Source organism: Schistocerca serialis, chromosome 3 (genome assembly GCF_023864345.2).
Source record: "Schistocerca serialis cubense isolate TAMUIC-IGC-003099 chromosome 3, iqSchSeri2.2, whole genome shotgun sequence".
Classification (NCBI taxonomy): domain Eukaryota; kingdom Metazoa; phylum Arthropoda; class Insecta; order Orthoptera; family Acrididae; genus Schistocerca; species Schistocerca serialis.
Genome location: NC_064640.1, coordinates 258,819,523 through 258,839,548, shown reverse-complemented (window position 1 = coordinate 258,839,548; position 20,026 = coordinate 258,819,523). Strand labels below are relative to the sequence as shown.

General features: G+C 39.8%; 1 protein-coding gene across 1 annotated transcript in view; it reads right to left on the bottom strand.

Annotated features, from left to right (window-relative positions):
• The window catches only part of LOC126470028 (E3 ubiquitin-protein ligase HUWE1), a 458,288-nt gene that overhangs the window by 8,287 nt on the left and 429,975 nt on the right, over positions 1–20,026 (bottom strand). The window contains exons 55-56 of the mRNA XM_050097515.1: positions 18,073–18,261; positions 15,603–15,790 (exon numbers count right to left, since the gene is read on the bottom strand). Of these exons, the coding sequence (XP_049953472.1) occupies positions 15,603–15,790; positions 18,073–18,261 (377 nt within the window). The remainder of the gene's footprint in view (positions 1–15,602; positions 15,791–18,072; positions 18,262–20,026) is intronic.

Genomic DNA, 20,026 nt, shown 5'->3' with positions numbered 1-20,026 from the left:
TAGATACAGACAGTGGCACACATCTGACAAATGAAGCACAGGATGAACACTGACTTTCACTATGCATTTCAACAAAAAGTCATCAAACTTCCAAATCAACCTATAGTCTAATTTTTAAGTTGCTAAATGGAATAATGATGAAATAACTAGGAATAATTAAATATTGTAATGGTTTGTCTGCACAGTCATTCTCTGATAACAGGAAACCGTAACATCCAAGTTATATTCTTAAGAAAGAAAACACAATAAAATTCAAGTTTAAAAATCAATTTATAATATTCTATAGTTGTTGCTCAACACAGTTCAGTCAATCTCCTTGATTTCCTTTAATATATCTTCATCTCTTCCTACATTAGTGTACACTAATCCTGATCCTCCTCCCCCCATCACATCCCCCCCCCCTCCCCCCCCCACATTTTTCCTATTTTCTTCTGCCTTTCTTCATTTTTATCCATCTCAAAACTGCTCCCTCACAAAAATAGACCTACTGCCTGCACCCTGGCTGCTATACTGTAGTTATGCCATTAGATATACACTGAGGTGACTAAAGTCATGGAATCTCCCCTAATATCGTGTCAGATTTCATTTTGCCTGGCATAGTGCAGCAACTCAATGTGACATGCACTCAACAAGTTGTTGGAAGCCCCTACAGAAATACTGAGCCATGCTGCCTCTATAGCCGTCCTTAATGGCAGAAGTACTGATTGTGCACGATTTTCTGCATGAACTGACCTCTCTACTATGTCCCATTACTGTTTGATAGGATTCACATTGGGCAATCTATGTGGGCATATCATTTGCTTGAATGGCCCAGAATGTTCTTCAAACCAACTGTGAACAATCATGGCCTGGTGACATGATGTTGTTTGGAAACGTGAAGTCCATGAATAGCTGTAAATGGTCTCCAAGTAGCTGAACATAACAGTTTTCAGTCAATGATTTGTTCAGTTGTACCAGATGAGACATTCCATTCCATGTAAACACAGCCGACACCATTCTAGAGCCACCACCAGCCTGCACATTGCCTTGTTGAGAACTTGGGTCCACGACATTATAGGATCTGCACCATACACTAACCCTACCATAATCTCTTACCAACTGAAATTGGAACTCATCTGACCATGCCATGGTTTTCCAGTCAGCCAGGGTCCATCTGATATGGTCGCCTGCCCAGCAGAGGTGCTGCTGGCGATGGTGTGATGTTGGCAAAGGCACTTGCGTCGGTCACCTGCTGCCCATAGTGCATTAATGCCAAATACCACCACACTGCCCTAAGGGATACATTTGTTGTACATTCCACATGGATTTCTGTGTTTTTGGCCACTGCACTGTCCATCGTTGGTTTGTTGTTGCTCTAGGGTACAAAACAGCTGAGGTCATAAGTGCCCATGTCATAACTTGAAATGGTTAATTACCAAATGAAATTGAAGTCTATCATACTCAGAGCCAAACTGACTGGGGAAAGCTAAAAACGATCTCTCCTCCTTTGAGGAGTTTGGTAAAATGGTTGAAAATTAAATTTCCTGCACCATATTACAAAGAAAAATAAAAAGTAAAACACAATCTTCAGCTCATGCCATATCTAATAAAATACCTAGTAAGTCAGATGGAAAACATACATTAAAATGTAAACTGTTATTAAATCAGCATTGGGTCCAAAAATATTGTGCACTGGCAATGGTTGGTTGCAGTAAGCACAGAGTGGTGTGTGTTCTCCACTTAACAAATGACTGACTGAAATGACAGTCCCCAATATGCAGCCTAGCAAAAGGTATCTCGTCGTGATAAGAGTGGTGAGAGGAAGTCATCCAAGCTCTTGGGAGATGTTTAATTTCCCATATAGAGAAGAACAGTGTTCATGCCAGTGATGCAATGTTCCTATGTGCAGCAACAAAGAGATCATCTGAAGGGACAGAATAGCTAAAATGCCTAGGCAGTCAGACTGCAGCTGTGGCAGCTTCATTCCACAACACTCCGATGTGACCAGGGACCCACATGAACATCACGCTGGTCCCATCAGCAGCGATCAAATAGAGGCACTCTTGGAGTCATCATAGTAAGGGGTGGTACGTGTATAGCACACAGAGGCACTATGTGAATTAGAACATAATACACGATTGAGAAGCCTTGTTGTCAGATGTATGGGGTGGCCTGACATAGGGCGGAAAGTTCTGCAGTAAAAATCGAGCACTGTTCTAAAAGCCAGTATCTAAAATTGTTTGTTGCCAATGACAAAGGTGCATCCAACATCGTGGTCTGTCTTAGGGCCATCAGTGTAGATAAAGGTGCTGTCTCCAAGGCGTGTGCAAAGTCCGAGAAACTTATAGCGATATGTCAAATCTAGAGTTGTGTCCTTGGGAATTGAACCAAGTTCAAGATGAATGCGGACCTCTGCATGAAGCTAAGGTGCTGAAGTGCCCTCACCCATCGGGAATGTGGCAGCTAATGGAAAGTTAAGCTTCCAATGCAGTATACGAAAGATGCAGATTACAGTGGCATCATGCTAACATCTGGGAAATGTTCCGTCTCTCCAGATGCGTTTATATGTCTGAGGGACAAAGTGCTTGCCTTCAAGAGACAGGTGATTCAACATTTGAATTGGAATAACACTTGTTCCTGGAGCAGCAGATTGTGACAAGGTGAGAGGATGTTTAAGCTCCCTCATAGTAAAAATGGTATAGTAGCATTCGCAATTCTGAGAGGGGAAAGATATCCCCCAAGTTTCCTCCACTTGTTTCCAAGGTAGGAAGGCAGGATAATGGATGGGGCTCAATATCTCTGCAAAGTATCAACCCAAAGTGTTGAAAATATTGATACAGTCCACAATGACAGTGTTCACTACAATCAGGCCAGGAGCCGGCAGATGTACCTTGTTTCCAGAGATCCCATGTAGATTACCACCAACCAACAGAAAAAAAAGAGTAAAATGGTTTTAAAAATTACTAAGCGAGATCCAACTAGCTTTTTTGCTATCTCTAATAATGTGATGACATTTTGTGTGCAACTGTTTATAATGAACACTTTCCTCCATTGTGGGATGGTGTTAAAGACACAGAGAACACGTCTCTGTGTACGAACTGTGTTGCAGCATTGCCCAGTCCATCAGGGAACTGGGACATGTTGTGGTAGGAGAGAGCTTTGGGGTATGGAACATTCTGTTGTGGTAAGAATAACATTTACAAGGTACTTTACCTGATCATCACTGCTGTGGAGATGTTAATTGAAGGTTATAGTGAAGAGTGGAGCCTCCAGTCAGCTTTAAAAAGTTGCCAGCTGGTCTTGTGCACAGATAGGACACGAGTTAGCAGACTAACTATGGACAGGAATTGTCACTCAAGTATGTGTCTGAGAGGATGGACCACTCTAGATGGTGGGCAAGCTGTGTATTACAGAACAAGAGATCCGGGTACAAGAAGGTTTGTATGGAATCTGGAAGAAATGTAGGTTCACCAGTGTTGAGAGAAATGAGAGTAAGCTATTTGAGAATATCTGCCATGAGAGTGCCTCTCGGGCAGGTTCTAAGAGAGACCCAAATGAAATAGTAAGTGTTGAAGTTGTCAAGTAGCAAAAAGAACTGAGGGAGCTGAGCAGTAAGCTGCGGTATGTCTGCCCTGGTGAGATCAGATGATGGGGTATGTAGATTTTACAGAGAAAAAAGGTATAACCGGGGAGAGAAAGATGAACTGCAATAGCTTGTAGCTTGGTGTTCAATGAAATGGGTTGGGTATGGATGTCATTCCTAATGAGCAACGTAACTCTCCTGTCAGCTGGAGTTCCTTCCTCAGAAGGAAGATCAAAACATACTGGAGTGATGCGTAAGAGTTCAAAGCAGTCTTGAGGGCACAATTTTATTTCTTGGAGGCATAAAACAACTTGGCATTGCGATCACAATAGCAGCTGTAAGTCTGTTCCATGTGATCTGATGTCATGAATGTTCCTTTTGAGAACATGCATATTAGACAATAGGACATATTTCTTTATAAGGGGCAATTACTTCAGTGACTGCAAAGTGATTGACTTCAACTGCATACTAATACAGTGTTCCAAGACTGGAGAATACTCTTCCACAATTTCTTCCGAGGTATCAGTAACCTCCCTGAGTCTGTCACCTGACTCCAGGGTGGAGAATCAGTTGGTGACTTGCACCAGTGAAATGGACGTAGGCTGGGCAGAGGTGTTGTATGGTGTCACTGTTGTAGAGGATCTCAGAGTAGGTGAATGGGAAGAAGTTTTGTGTTTGTTCAACTTACCAGTATCTTTGCATATGTCATATGTATCCCCAGATGTTTGCCGACTTGAGCTGCACAAATGGTAATCTCTAGAGTATTCCCTTTTAAATTTCCATTTTTCTGGTTGTGTCATAAGTGACTGCACTTGTGTGGGCTAAGGTTGTCAACTGCAGTGGGCGGAGGTGAGGATATTATCTTAAGACTAGGTGATTCCACAACCATAGGAGATCACAGACCTGCATAGCCACATCTTTCGTGGGTCGTGATGTAGCAACAATGGTACTGCAACTGCTGGTTAGTGGTATGCAAGGCTTTTGGCTAGCTAGCATTTTTTGAGCAACACTGAGTGGTACCTTTCCCTTTGCCAGGGTATCTTGAATGCCTTGCTGACTGAAGTACACAGGGAACTCAGGTGAAGCCACATGGTTGCAGTACAGTTGATGCTGCACGGAGAAGAGGGCAGGCAATCTCCCTCACGAACATCCCTGACACAAGTTACACATTTGGCTGTGTTTTTACAGGACATGCAAGTATGGGTATAATGCTGATATTGATGACTTCATAGTTTGCCTTTATTTTCAACTGGAGCTCCACTCAAATGTTAAGAAAAGGGTGCAGGCCGGCTCTAATTCTGCATCAATCTTGTTCATAACCAGATGGACTGTGGCTACACCCTGACCAGAGAGAGACTGTTGTGTATCTCACTCAGGCATACCATCAAGCAGCCGAGTGAATGTGACGCCATGTCAAGAATTCAGCGTTTGATCAGCCTCTACACGAAGAGGGTATCGAAGGAGGAGCATAGCTTTAAGCAGTTTTTGGGCTTGAAAGGTAGCAACTGGCTCTAGAAGCAAAGTTCCATTGAATAAGCAAGTGCAGGACTTAAGTGCGCCTGTAGTTGCATCCACGCCTTTCTGAATGACAAACAGGTTCATTGCAAGAGAAGTTCTGGCTTCCTCCTGGGCATGACACAATGAGGTAGTGGGGTGCAATTGGAATATTTATTGTGTCTTTGCCCTCATTCCATTTCCATTTATTAGATGGAGGTTGCATTAATGGAGTTTATGTAGTCATCACGGGTGAATCACCCAATTTTATATATATATATATATATATATATATATATATATACACACACACACACACACACACACACACACACACTGTATACCTGTATATGTGTGCATGCACACGAGAGAGAGAGAAGAGAGAGAGGGAGAAGAGTAAATTTACCGCTTAACCCAAGTTGTTGTGACCAAAAGAATGCACAAATTTTGGTCACAGGAACATAATGGTGGCCTGTGCTGTGTTTTTATCTGACAAAGCACATATGTTTTCCCCTAGTGGAGGTGGAATAAACAAGAACAGAACAATTTTGTTTGCATTGGAAAAATTGTTTGTTTTTTGTCTTAAGCATTGACTATGGCATCAAGCTTTTTCCAGACATCAGTCTTCCTCTTGTGGAGCACATTTGTATTTTACACCTGCACCACTTACTTTTCACATCATGCAGTCCACAGTCTCATAAAAAACAATTTTGTTTGAGGCCACCTAATCCTGACAGACAGCCATTTTCACTCTGTCAGTACTACTTTATAAAAGCATCTTTGTGCATTCAACTATTGTAATACGTCATAAGTAGCCTCATAGTCCTGCATACCTCAGTAAGAGGGAAAGACTTGACAGACAGGAAAACTCCATGAAACAAACCTACACTTTTATGATATCTGTGCTGTAGTAGATGGCAGTACAGCTTTGTCATAAGAGCCTCTCGATACCATTCAGATTTTGTGGCATTTAGAAAATATATATTCTCTGCCTGAGTTTGCAGAATAATAATATTTGGTAACTATTTTTTCATTATATTTTGAATATCCGTTTTTCTTACTTTCACCTATTTACTAAAAACATAAACTATCCTACATCATCAGTCTTGCTTTCTGTACCAGCTATTAGCAAATAAACTTACTCTTGCCATGTACAAAATATTAATCTTTAACAAAATGTAGTTATCATTCATGTAACCTTTTGGTTTTTCTTTTGATACTCAGTTGGTTAATATGAAGCATGGACTATGGCATCAAGCTTTTTCCAGACACCAGTGGTGGACAGACATGGGGAGGCAAGACTGGAACTTGTCTCAATTGTACTGATGTAAAATTCATTCATAATGTTATGTTGATGTACAAAAAGTGTCTACACTCGGGATGTGAATTGTTCATTATGTGAAATATGTAATATAAAATTGGTGCTTTAGAAAGTATTTCCTGCATGAATATTTAGAGTTTACACATTCACTTTATTTCACAAATGAACAGCTCTTCATTGTTAAAATAATTGTTTGATGAATCGATTATGTCAAAACATTGATTCCAGGAAGAGTTAGATTCTGTTCTGAAATGTGACAAACACTGTCCCCTCCAACAAGAAAATACCCTGTTTCATTACAGAACAACAAGCAATACATCTACTGTGACATCAAGTGAATTAAGATGAACATAGCTTTATTAACTTATGATTTCTACAAAAATAAATGTAGACAGTGCCTACATGTAATCCTTGTCATATAAAGTGAAGTATAAATATTTCTAGTTCTTTAGACAGCAATGTCAAACAAATAATATTAATCACTTAACTAACATGATTGTTTAATTAGACTGTTGGACTGGATGGACTGTTTAGATGCTGCACTACTCTTCTCAGATCTGTCACACTTGCTTAACTGTACATGGAAGGAAGGAAGGAATCCAGTATAGCACTGACGTAAATGTGGTGCCTTGATTTGTAATGTATGTAACCCTCAACAACATACTCTTACTCTCTGTTTCTGATCTCTAGTCTATGCCCCACCAAAGAATTCCAAGCCACATCAAAGAACGTAACATTCAGAGACTTGCCAACTCTGTAAAGGTGAATATTTATGGCAGATTTGGCAACAGAGTACAACTGCCTTGGGTAACACCATTTAGTGCACATAGCTGAACATGAGGCTCCACAGCAGACAACCCCAAAGTCTTCTCATGTTGACCCAATATCATCATCAGTTAAGATTGTAGTACTCATGGGATCATCAGGACTGGACTGTGAGTCAATGTAAACATGTCACCTGAATTGCTTTCTGGTTGATGATCATGTCTGGATATGCAGTGATCTGGCAAACATCTGCTCAAAACATGCACCACATCATAGAAACAGACTGAATACACATCCATGTCACAAGGCCACAATCATACAACATTGGTTTGAGCAGTATGGCAGTGAACCCTCATTGACATGTTGGCTACCAAATTTGCTTGATCTGAACTCACTGCACTCAATGGAACACATCTGGGTGGGGGACATGGATGGGGAGTGGTGGTGTAACCAGGCACTAGCTACACACCCACACGCCACTGGACTGTAATTTGTGGGAATTGTACAACCTGTGCAAAAACAACCCATGCCACATCCCTTCATAAACCTACTAAGGCCTCGAGTCCATGCCACAGACAAGAATGGCTGTATTCTGTTTCAATGAATCAAACATGAACCAACACACTATTAACATATTGACTACAACAGAGCCACCAGTAGATACAACAGGGATTCATGCCTAATTCCATGTGCTCACTGGTGGTCACATGTTCTACACTGTTTAGTACAGTATCGTGCATTTATTTGTATTTCTTGATTGAGTTGACACCAGTGTACAGAAAATCACATACAATATCTTTATCATTATTTTGAACTTTTGCATTTGGCAACTTTACATGCCATCTGAAGATACACTATACAACACAGAGTGGAGTGTGTTGCCACCAGCGGGCACATTGTGTTAAGTGTTTACCACTGCTGTGTGTGTCCTAGCAGCCTCATGGCAGGAAACATGTTAACCAAGTTGCATTGGTTTCACTCATCTGTGTAGTTATATTTGTAGATTTATGAAACCTATTATTTCCTAATGTTTGGTCCTCGAAGATATTAGTTCGTGTACAAGTTCGTGGCGTTTTTGTTTTGTATGTTGGTATTCTGGCTGCTATGAGTTTATTTATCAACTATCACTTTTTATTTGTAGTCCACTATTGCTACCTCAGTTTACATACTGCCATTTGGAAGATAGTGAGTGGCACTGTGAATGATAGAAAATAGATTGCTAAGTGGAGAAATTTGAACATTTCACGCATTCTTCTGTTTAAGTTCAACTGAGTTTTGACAGCAACGGAGGCAGCCAGAAACATTTTTGTCATGTATGGGGATAATGCCACTGGACAGAGCATGGCAAAAAGTAGGCTTTCTTGATTTAAGGAGGAACACTTTAACATTAGTGATTTTCCATGTTCAGGAAGACTTTTGAGGTTTGAGGAAGATCGTTTAAACACATTAATCCACAATGATCCCCATCAGTGTACTCTAGAACTAGCAAATGTGACAAACTGATCATTCCACCATCTTGCTACATTTGCATGCAACAAGGAAGTTCTTAAAAAAAATCTGGTGTGTGGGTACTGCATGCTCTAAGTCAAAATCACAAAAATCAACAGGTGGCTGGTGGCCAGACACACATCTCTGCTTGCTCATCATGAACAGTACTGACCATTGCTATCTTGTATTGTTACTGGTGATTAGAAATGGTCTCTATGTTAAAAATGAGGAAAAAAAGTATGGCTGCATTCAAACAAAGCAGCAACTCCCCATTCGGACCTGCACACATCCACAAAAGATACTGTTATGCATCTGGTGGAACAATGATGGTGTGGTTTCCCTGATGTTCAAACATCACTGCTGAGATCCATTGTCAACAACTGAGACATCTTGCACATGCAATCCAAGAACAATGAACAGCAAGCCTGCATGACATGATACTATTCCACAATAACCCCTGCACAAATTCTGCTAGGCTGACAAAAAATACAGTACAGGAGTTAGGTTGGGGAGTGATTCCATGCCCACCTTATTCACCCGATTTTTGTGCCGAGATTTTCACTTTTTCCACACACTATCAAAAAACCTTCAGGGGAATTCCTTTCCAGACAAAAATGCATTCCAATGGCTTGATGAGTTCATCACCTAAAAACCACCCTATTCCTACAGTCACAGAATGAAAAAGTTGCCTCAGCATTGGCATTTGTCAATAGTGAAAGAGAATACATTATTGACAAGTGTATCATAATGGTCCATGAATTTAATTATGGTTAATAGTTGGTGGTGGGTATTGAAATTTTAAATAGCCAAAAACTATTTCATATCACTGTTGTTCAATTCAGGTGGGCTTTTTGTTTGAGTGACAATTTCGTTTTTGTTCATTGAGGAGAACATTAATGATATTTGTCAGGGATCTTTTAGAGTTATAATTCAATATACCTATTGATGCATCCTTCTTAGATCCACATACTCTTACATTACTTTTACAATATTATGTTCTTTTTTCTTTCCAATAACATTGCCCTACAGTCTTTCACATAGTTTATAAAAGAAAGGAGAGTTTTGGTTCTGCTTGGTTGCTCACAACCAGAAAATGTAATTTTAGGTTTTCTTTTGTGTAATGCTGGCTGGACTCCCATACTTATGTAATGGTTTAACAATGATATAGTTTTTAAGTGTTAAATTTCATTCTGCAACATTACTATATCTCACATACTTAGTGTGATTTACACTCTAGGAGGGTGGTTAGAATATGTGTGTACGTACTGGTGAGACATTTCATGGTTACAGACATAATATTTGTACAGTTTACATTGAAGTATTAATATGAAAATGAAGAACAGATAGACCTGAATATGACACCACATACAGTAAAGGTTTGATGATATGAGCTGAATTGTTTTCCCACTAAACAAAGAAACAGGAACTGTTACAGATGTGACAACACCTTCACCTTTTGTGAAATGACTGATGTCTGTGTGTCTTCTCTTTCTGTGGTCTTCTGTACTTCATGTTCATCACATAACAAATACGTTCAAGAATACCAAGAATTGTCAAGGTATTCTTTGCTATGAAGTCTATACTGGAGAAGGAATTCAGCCACATTCTTTGCGAAGGACTCATTCCGGCGTTTGCCTCAAGCAACTTAGGTAGTCCATTGAAATGTATATTTGAATTGCTGTCCTTCCAAATGTGAATCCAGAGTCTTATGTGCCACCTTGCTTGGTGGGAGGCGCAAGTTACGATGCCTGGCAATATTAAGATGCCAGCACTAAGAAGCAAATAATGGTTACAATGTTCACAATTTGTGCCCAAAAAGAAGAAAGTTCTGAGCCTATCAGTTGATAATGACTATGTCTGCTGCAGTTTGTAAGTTGAGGTGGTGGATGTAAAGTGTTTGAGTTTCTGTTTCTGTGGAACCATTGCTCAGTGCTGCTTCTGCATCACACATGGTCATTTTTCCATTCCATTGCTTGTATTATGCCCTCAATTTTATAGTATCATATTAACATATCTGTGTTTCTTATTGGTGGTTTGACATGAATCTTGTTGTTATCAGTGGTTTAATGCTATACAAGTTGTTGTTACGTGCTATTTGGTTTCAGCCTGTAGTAATCATCTTATTGCTGAACGTTTCTCGAAGAGCTTATCGGCGCTAAATGCCGAGGTTAGCAGCACTGAATGTTTCTCATTCTGTCGAATATTAAATGTCTATACTGGTGGTTTTCTGTAAATGGAAAGTGAGAATTGGTTCTTTTATATGGTTACTGTTATGTCTAAGGTAGACAGAGGTAATTGTAAAGCTGTCATCACACCTTAAATTGATTTGAACACAACAGTGCTTTATTATAGTAGGCTCATAGTAGATGTTACGCCTCTGCCTTCCTCCAAGCTTTGGAACTACATTATACAGAAAGTTATTGTGGACTTAGTGTCTTTACATATTCAGCTTCATTCCAGATCTCAAACAACTGGTAAGAGGCAAAAATCTTAGGACAGATCAGGAATTAAACCCTGCACTCTCTTGTGAAGTCCCTGTTTATGCAATAATAATAATAATAATAATAAACATCGTCAACTCTAAACTTTATGTTCTGACAATGGTTGCCTAAAATTGCATAGGAATATTTTTTTAAATTTAGTATGTATACATTTAAATCTTTGTGGTAAGATTTTTAATTAAAGTGTAAATGAAAAAATAAATTTTTTGCCTTTTCTACATCACTGAATATAACAGTATCAAATCAGTTTTGTTGTAAATATGTACATGTATACCACTGGCCACAAACACTGCGATACCATGAAGGTGGCATGCAATAAATGTCTACTTTGCATGAAGTGTACTGCTTGCTTGAATATAATTAGAATTTCATCACTACAGCATATAGTAGGTGGAAGTAATGCCATCTACATTCTGTGTATTAGAAAGATTATGCAGCAGGTCTAATTGTGAAAAGATCTTACTAAACCTCATGTAAGAAGGAGAAATGTCCAACAGCCCGCCATAATTTGACAACAGAGAACTATGGCCTAGTGAGACTGTGTTTCATTGTTTTACAATATTGCTGCTCACACTGGTGAGTGTCCCATAATTGTCATGCAAGTTAGGAATCTGTGTTCAGGAGGACCCAAAAAATGCCATGCAGCATCTCAACAGGTCCACAGGACAAGTGTGATGACCTCTAGAGGATCGTGGACAATCAGCACAGTGATCACTGTTTCACCTCCCTTAGCATAACAGCAAAAAGGGCCATGCCAACAGCTGTATGGCTAATTAGAACACTAGATACAGGTGTGACACAAAGTCATCTTTCCAAACGAGTACCTGTTCTGTGTACAGCATCACAAGGATGTATCCATGTGTAGAGACTCCAAGGAGAAAGACAAATATAAGATTGCATTTGTTGTCACCATACAGGCCCAATTGTAAGAAGCCACTGGGTACACATTATCATCATCATCATCATCATCATCATCATCATCATCATCATCGTCATCTCTGGTTGGCACAGACAGCAATTTGGACACCAACCACTACAATTCTGATGTGGCTACACCCTCTTTAATTTTATCTTTCAACTAGGTCATATAATGCCATGTGTTGCCTTTGCTGTCTTTACCTACCTTGATACACAGGATATTAAACTTTAACCCTCATCAGTGCACTCTCTGGACTTCTCACCTGATGACAACAGCTGATCATGCAATACCAGGAGACTGGCACACTACCACTCACCAGCCATCATGACTGATTAACTCTGGTATTGAGTTGAAGCATTATGACCATTATCTCCCAGCCAAGCTCATGCTATTCCCAAATAGGTTCGAGCCATTTTTGCTGCAATAGGTAGCAATTATGTGTACTAAATTTTGTACCCTGTACACCATCCAATCACCTAAAAATTCTGTAGTATATTCTTCCTAAGATATTGTATGTGCACCATAAATAATATCACATTATTTGCTATCCCTCCTGGAGTTACAATTTAGATGTACAGCAATATACTCTATATTATTGTTTTAATGATGTGTTCCAAATGCTTGAGAATATTTTTGCAGTGGATCTAGAGAATGAAGAATCTAATCTCATGTTACAAATTGTACTGATGCCTATTTTACAGAATTAAAAACTTTGATTTTATTTTGCTTTAAGTATTCACTCCAATGCTGGAACAAAAATAAGAATCCTGTTTTATATTTATTCTCACAGATATGTGACAAAGAATTTACTTCATCAAACTTCATCTTGTTAGAAAATACTGCCAGCATTTTTGATCTAATTATGTGAAGAGGTGAGTGGCAGTACAGGGAATGGGGGGGATGTGTCTGTAGTAGTTTAGCTCTGAAGAAGGGCACCACAGTCAGTCCCTCAGTTACACACCGAGTTGTTACCTTTACTACTTGTTCTTTAAAGGAGGCGTGGAAAGTGGTGGGGGTGGGGGAGCAGTTTCCCTCACAAATACAATCCATAATTTTGTTAATACCCAGTAGTTACACCATCTGCTACATTGCTGCATGTTCAATCTTAATTTTATGTTACACTGCAAAACCATCTTTCTACAAACATCTTTATACTGCTGCCACAGAGAGTGTTAGAGGCAAGGAAAATAAACTGTTTGATAAAATTTGTGTACTAGCAGAACTACACAGGAAAGAAAGAAAGAAAGAAAAAAAGATTACGAATACAGTAAATTAATTGACAAGTTGAGAAAAACAAAATAAAAATAATAATCTGAAATGTTTACAACACAACACTGTTATGGACTCGTGCATTAGTTAACCTTATAAATCAAGGAAGATCTATAAGGGCATTCTGAAAAGAAGTGTCTTAATTTTTTATGTAAAAAGCTCTTTAAGCTTTTTAAATGAAACGAACATTATTAACATTCTACATCTTTAATATTCATGTCTATATACTTGCAGCCCTTTGCCACCAGAAGGCTCCAAATTTCAGTGTATAACATGGCAGTGTGTAACTTAACTATGTCTATGCATGACAAACAGTAGCTGTAATCAAGTTGGAAATTCTAAGTGTTCATCCACACATGGAGCACCCTCTCCCTCAGCAAGACAAAGCCAGAGTAAACACACAAATGCTATGACATCTGCAAAAATCTGATGCCTTGGGTTCACTGCCATTAATCATCCTCCACACAGTCCCAGCCTGACCTCATCTGATTTCCAAAACTAAGGACTTCACTTTGATAATGTGCAAGGTGCAATAATGTACAAAGGTGGTGGAAGCACAGGTGAGGTGGTGTGTCCGTCAAAAAAGTCAAACATTCTACAGTGATGGTATCAACACACTACTCTCATTGGTAGAAATGTGTTCATTACTAGGGTGACTATTTTTTGGAAATAAATATGTAGATATGGAGAATAAAGATGTTGAATGTTAATAAAGTTTGTTATATTTAAACAGCTTTAAGTTTTTCATATGAAAAATTTCAGAGGAACTACTTTTCAACATACCCTCGTATATATAATATCATACACTCCTGGAAATGGAAAAAAGAACACATTGACACCGGTGTGTCAGACCCACCATACTTGCTCCGGACACTGCGAGAGGGCTGTACAAGCAATGATCACACGCACGGCACAGCGGACACACCAGGAACCGTGGTGTTGGCCGTTGAATGGCGCTAGCTGCGCAGCATTTGTGCACCGCCGTCGTCAGTGTCAGCCAGTTTGCCGTGGCATACGGAGCTCCATCGCAGTCTTTAACACTGGTAGCATGCCGCGACAGCGTGGACGTGAACCGTATGTGCAGTTGACGGACTTTGAGCGAGGGCGTATAGTGGGCATGCGGGAGGCCAGGTGGACGTACCGCCGAATTGCTCAACACGTGGGGTGTGAGGTCTCCACAGTACATCGATGTTGTCGCCAGTGGTCGGCGGAAGGTGCACGTGCCCGTCGACCTGGGACCAGACCGCAGCGACGCACGGATGCATGCCAAGACCGTAGGATCCTACGCAGTGCCGTAGGGGACCGCACCGCCACTTCTCCAGCAAATTAGGGACACTGTTGCTCCTGGGGTATCGGCGAGGACCATTCGCAACCGTCTCCATGAAGCTGGGCTACGGTCCCGCACACCGTTAGGCCATCTTCCACTAACGCCCCAACATCGTGCAGCCAGCCTCCAGTGCTGTCGTGACAGGCGTGAATGGAGGGACGAATGGAGACGTGTCATCTTCAGCGATGAGAGTCGCTTCTGCCTTGGTGCCAATGATGGTTGTATGCGTGTTTGGCGCCGTGCAGGTGAGCGCCACAATCAGGACTGCATACGACGGAGGCACACAGGGCCAACACCCGGCATCATGGTGTGGGGAGCGATCTCCTACACTGACCGTACACCACTGGTGATCGTCGAGGGGACACTGAATAGTGCACGGTACATCCAAACCGTCATCGAACCCATCGTTCTACCATTCCTAGACCGGCAAGGGAACTTGCTGTTCCAACAGGACAATGCACGTCCGCATGTATCCCGTGCCACCCAACGTGCTCTAGAAGGTGTAAGTCAACTACCCTGGCCAGCAAGATCTCCGGATCTGTCCCCCATTGAGCATGTTTGGGACTGGATGAAGCGTCGTCTCACGCGGTCTGCACGTCCAGCACGAACGCTGGTCCAACTGAGGCGCCAGGTGGAAATGGCATGGCAAGCCGTTCCACAGGACTACATCCAGCATCTCTACGATCGTCTCCATGGGAGAATAGCAGCCTGCATTGCTGCGAAAGGTGGATATACACTGTACTAGTGCCGACATTGTGCATGCTCTGTTGCCTGTGTCTATGCGCCTGTGGTTCTGTCAGTGTGATCATGTGATGTATCTGACCCCAGGAATGTGTCAAAGTTTCCCCTTCCTTGGACAATGAATTCACGGTGTTCTTATTTCAATTTCCAGGAGTGTATAAGAACTACTTTTCTTTCAGTATAATGTAGCAAGGAAATACGATATATCAACTTACCTCAGCACTGAAGGTGAGATCATAACCTAATGAACTGATGTGGTTTTCCATTAAATAAACCAAACCTTGATAAAAGGTATAGTCCTCACTTTCCATATCCGTGTATTTAACAGGAATTCCAAGGATATGTTTGTAGAAAGATCTTGTGAAATAACATTCAAGAAGTTTGTTATCATAAATGGCCTTTGCTGAAAAATTAAGAAAGTGATACACAGATTAAGAATGACAGCTGCAGTACAGACAAGGAAATAATATGCAAAGAGACAAAATGGTAGTGAAACTCAGATCAGCTGCTTAACTGCTTCTCATTTACACATCACGCTCTCTCTCTCTCTCTCTCTCTCTCTCTCTCTATCCAGTCCTCTATCCACCTCAGCCTTCCTCCACAACAGCTTGATGAAGCAGGCCAATACAACCAGAACAACAAGCCTGTTATGCAGAACAATAAGCCAAGCTGATACTACTGCAACACTCCTTCGGAGCAGAGCAGCCTACACGTTTGGGTGTGGATAGCAATTTCTCGCCCCCCTGATGTGTAGATTGCTCTGCAAAACAGTTCGATGAGCTAGGATGATACTATTCCCCGCATGCCATGCCTGTTGTGCAGGGCATTTTTTGTGGTTTGCCTTAGAAATGTCTAGAGGTAAAAACAATTAAAACATACTTTATTCAAAAACTTGTTAATAACTAAGAATGTTACCATTGTAAGCTCTACAGACATCGGAAATTTATCAGCAATGTTTTGTGTTATTCTTTCTTCTGCTGATTTTCTGATATTAATAATGGTAACAAGTTTAGCCTTCAACCACTTAGAAATCAGTACAAAACCCTTCCTGGAGATTAAATACTTTTACAACTGGAGATCCTACATACTACTAGTAAACTAACAAATATTCCACGTCTGGGACAGATTGCATACAGGCTAACAAGAGATGCAGGCTATGTAACTTAAAAGATGATGTTCTGACCATAATTTCCTAACTATTGCAAGTTGGTAAACCCAGTATAAATGCAATTCGAAATTCTTCAGAATTAACCTATGATAATGGCTACTCTGAAAAAAAAAAGGTACACTTACAACAAGGTTTCAACTTACAACTATTTGTGGCCATTTCCATATACAAGGTCTGTTTAAAAAATTCTGGAACATTCATAATTCTGCCCCAATGGTGTGTTGGAACAAAAGGCAGTTAGCATCCCTGTACATGCCTGTGTTTACTGTGTAACTGGTGGAAGTTTTATTGTTGTGTGTGTCTGGTAGTTACTGTTTAGTGCTGTACTGAGTAGAACACAGTTTGCAAATATCGAGATGGCAGAGCTAGAGGAGCAATGCATCTACATTAAATTTTGCACTAAACTTGAGAAAACCCACTGAATGATGTAGGAAGCCTACGGTGATCGGTGCTTAAGCTGTACTCAGCATTACAAATAGTTCACACAGTTTCAAAATGGCCGGATGTAAGTTGAAGGCAACCCTCGTTCGTAATGCCCCTAGATGTCTACCGATGATGCTCATGTCAGGAACATCAATGAAACTGTGAGTGTCAATCGAAGACTGACTGACCAAGAGGTTGCAGAAGAACGTAACATTTCAGTTGCATCATGTCACGAAATCCTGAGAAGGAAAGGGCCTGAAATGTGGCAAGACAATTCCTGGCCCTTGCATTGTGACAATTCACCTGCACATTCATCCCTGTTTATGTGCGACCATTGCGCGAAAAATGAAATCACTGTGCTGCCCCAACCTCTGTACTCTCCAGACCTGGCCCCTGCAGACCTTTTTATTTCCAAAGTTGAAAACCCTGTTGAAAGGGCAAAGATTTGCAATGATAGACAAGATAAAAGAAAATTTGCAGGTGGTGCTTCACATGATCCAGCAAGAGGTATACCAAGCCTGCTTCCAGAATTGGAAACAGCATTACGAGCAGTTTGTTGACTGTGAAGGAGAGTATTTTGAACGAGATCATGCACAATATGTAAAAGGTATGTGTAGAAAAAATTCCGGCTTTTTTTGAACAGATTGCACACAAGGTCTGTGAATGCATGTAAACATAAGCAAAAATTTCTGTAAAATAAGACTTTCAATAACTTAGTTGCACACAAAAATGATATAAATCAAAAGAAGTGTATTAGTTAGCTGGTAAAATGTTTCTGGAATTACAACTATATGGCTAACTGAACTCTAAGTTGAAGTATTGCAGCAAATTTGAACACAAACTGAAACGGAATTTCAACACGGTATGTTCATATCATGGGACCATTTTGAAAGTGGCTAATTTGGTTGAAAGTGAATATATTACACACATTAAGTGCTATTTAGGCATTACACTCATGTCAGCACTATGACATACTATTCATTGTCCAAAGATGGCATCTGCCCTGTAAAACAGTGTGCAATTATGTAAGTGGTATCACTATATTTTGCAAGAATCAATATTATTAATCAATATAAATAATTTGCAGAACTTACCAATAACACGCCCAACAAACTTGAAGTAGCAGAGATGGTTGGGATTGCAATGAGAAGATGAGTTTATCATGTAGGTTACTCTATCTCCAGGTGAAGTTGTAAATAAGGCATACATTGGATTAAATATCTCCCGTGATATAATAACATACCACTCCCTCAACAAACCACCTGCATCCTGGCCTTCTTCACCTTTAAAGTACATCAGTTACATTTGTAAATTGAAAAAATATCAGCAAGGAAAAAAAATACATCATCTTATTTCTACTAAAATTTCAATACGAAATTACTGAAATCAGTTAGCATGTAACTATGTTGCATAGACTGTAATAAAAAAATTGTCAGAGGATTTTCCTTACTGAAATGTGAGTGAAATTGAACTATGAAACATGAATAATTTTCAATGTATCAGTCATTATTCTTGCTGTACACACCTATTTAAGAGACTAATTAGATCCATATGCAAGATGACCATGTATTGTTGCTTGTGCTTGTCAAATCAGTAAACAAAAACTATCCTACAAGAAGTTCTCAACAAGTATCAAGTCTTAAACTGTTGTCAATGCCTGGCCAATGAGTAAAAAAAAAAAAAAAAAAAAAAAAAAAACAAGATCAAGCCAATAATACAGCAATTCTTTTGTCAACGATCAAATTTAAAATTGCAGCATGAAGCATACTAACAGGCATAAGAGACATGCCAGTAAGAGAACAATTAGAAGGAAAGACGTGTCAATTACTAACAGGAAATTTAGGCATACGAGCTGCTTCCTCTATTTGAATGTAACTTCCCATTCTATATCAGCAAGAAATTCTTCAAACAGTCCATCATCGTTATAAATAATTTGAAGTGCAAAAATATTTAGAGATCTTTTTGTGTCTTTTTACAAAGAACTTTCCACATTTTGTGTTTTGGTGTTGATCAATATTTGTTCTTCACTGAACATAATAGGCCTTCAAGTAATAGATTCAGTAACAACTTGAGGTCTGCAAGCACAAAGCAAACATTTACACACACAGCACTATGTATGTTTCCTGAGTAACTCAGTATGAAGAATATTATTTCCATGTTTAATGGAAGGAGTTATCAACAACCTTTCAACAAATTTGCGAACAACAAATTTTAGCACATCAAATTCTCTCTCCAACTGCATTAGTCTCATTTTCATAATCATGTGAATGTATCTACATCTACATGATTACACTCTAAATGCACTCTGGAAAAATGAACACTTAAATATTTTCGTGTGAGCTCCGACTTCTCTAATTTCATCGTGATTATCATTTCTCGCTATGAACGCAGGAGTCATCAGAATATTTACACATTCAGAGAAGAAAGCTGGTGATTGAAATTTCACAAGAAGATTCTGCTGCAACGAAAAAACACTTGTTTTAATGACTGCCATCCTAATTCGTGCATCTATCCCCTATTTTGCAATGATACAAAAACGAGCTGCCTTTCTTTGAACTTTTTTGATGTCCTCCATCAGTCCCCTCTGATGCGGATCCCACAATGCACAGCAATACTCCAGAGGGGGGGCAGGGGGGGGGGGTGGCAGACAATAGTCTTTAGTCAATATGTTGCATTTTCCAAGTTTTCTACCAATAAATTACAGTCTTTGGTTTGCTTTACCCACAATTTTGTGTATGTAATCATTCCAACTGAAGTTATTTGTAGCTGTAATCCCTAAGTATTAAGCTGAATTAACAGCCTTTAGTTTTGTGTGACTTATTGTTTAACCAAAATTTAGCAGATATCTTTTAGTACTAAAGTGGGTAACTTCACACTTTTCATTATTTACAGTCTATTGCCACTTTTTACACCATACTGATATCTTGTCCAAATCATTCTGGAGTTGGTATTGATGATCTGATGACTTCGCAAGATGGTAAATGGCAACATTACCTGTGAGCAATCTAAGAGGGCTGTTCAGAGTGTCTCCTATGTTGCTTATGTAGA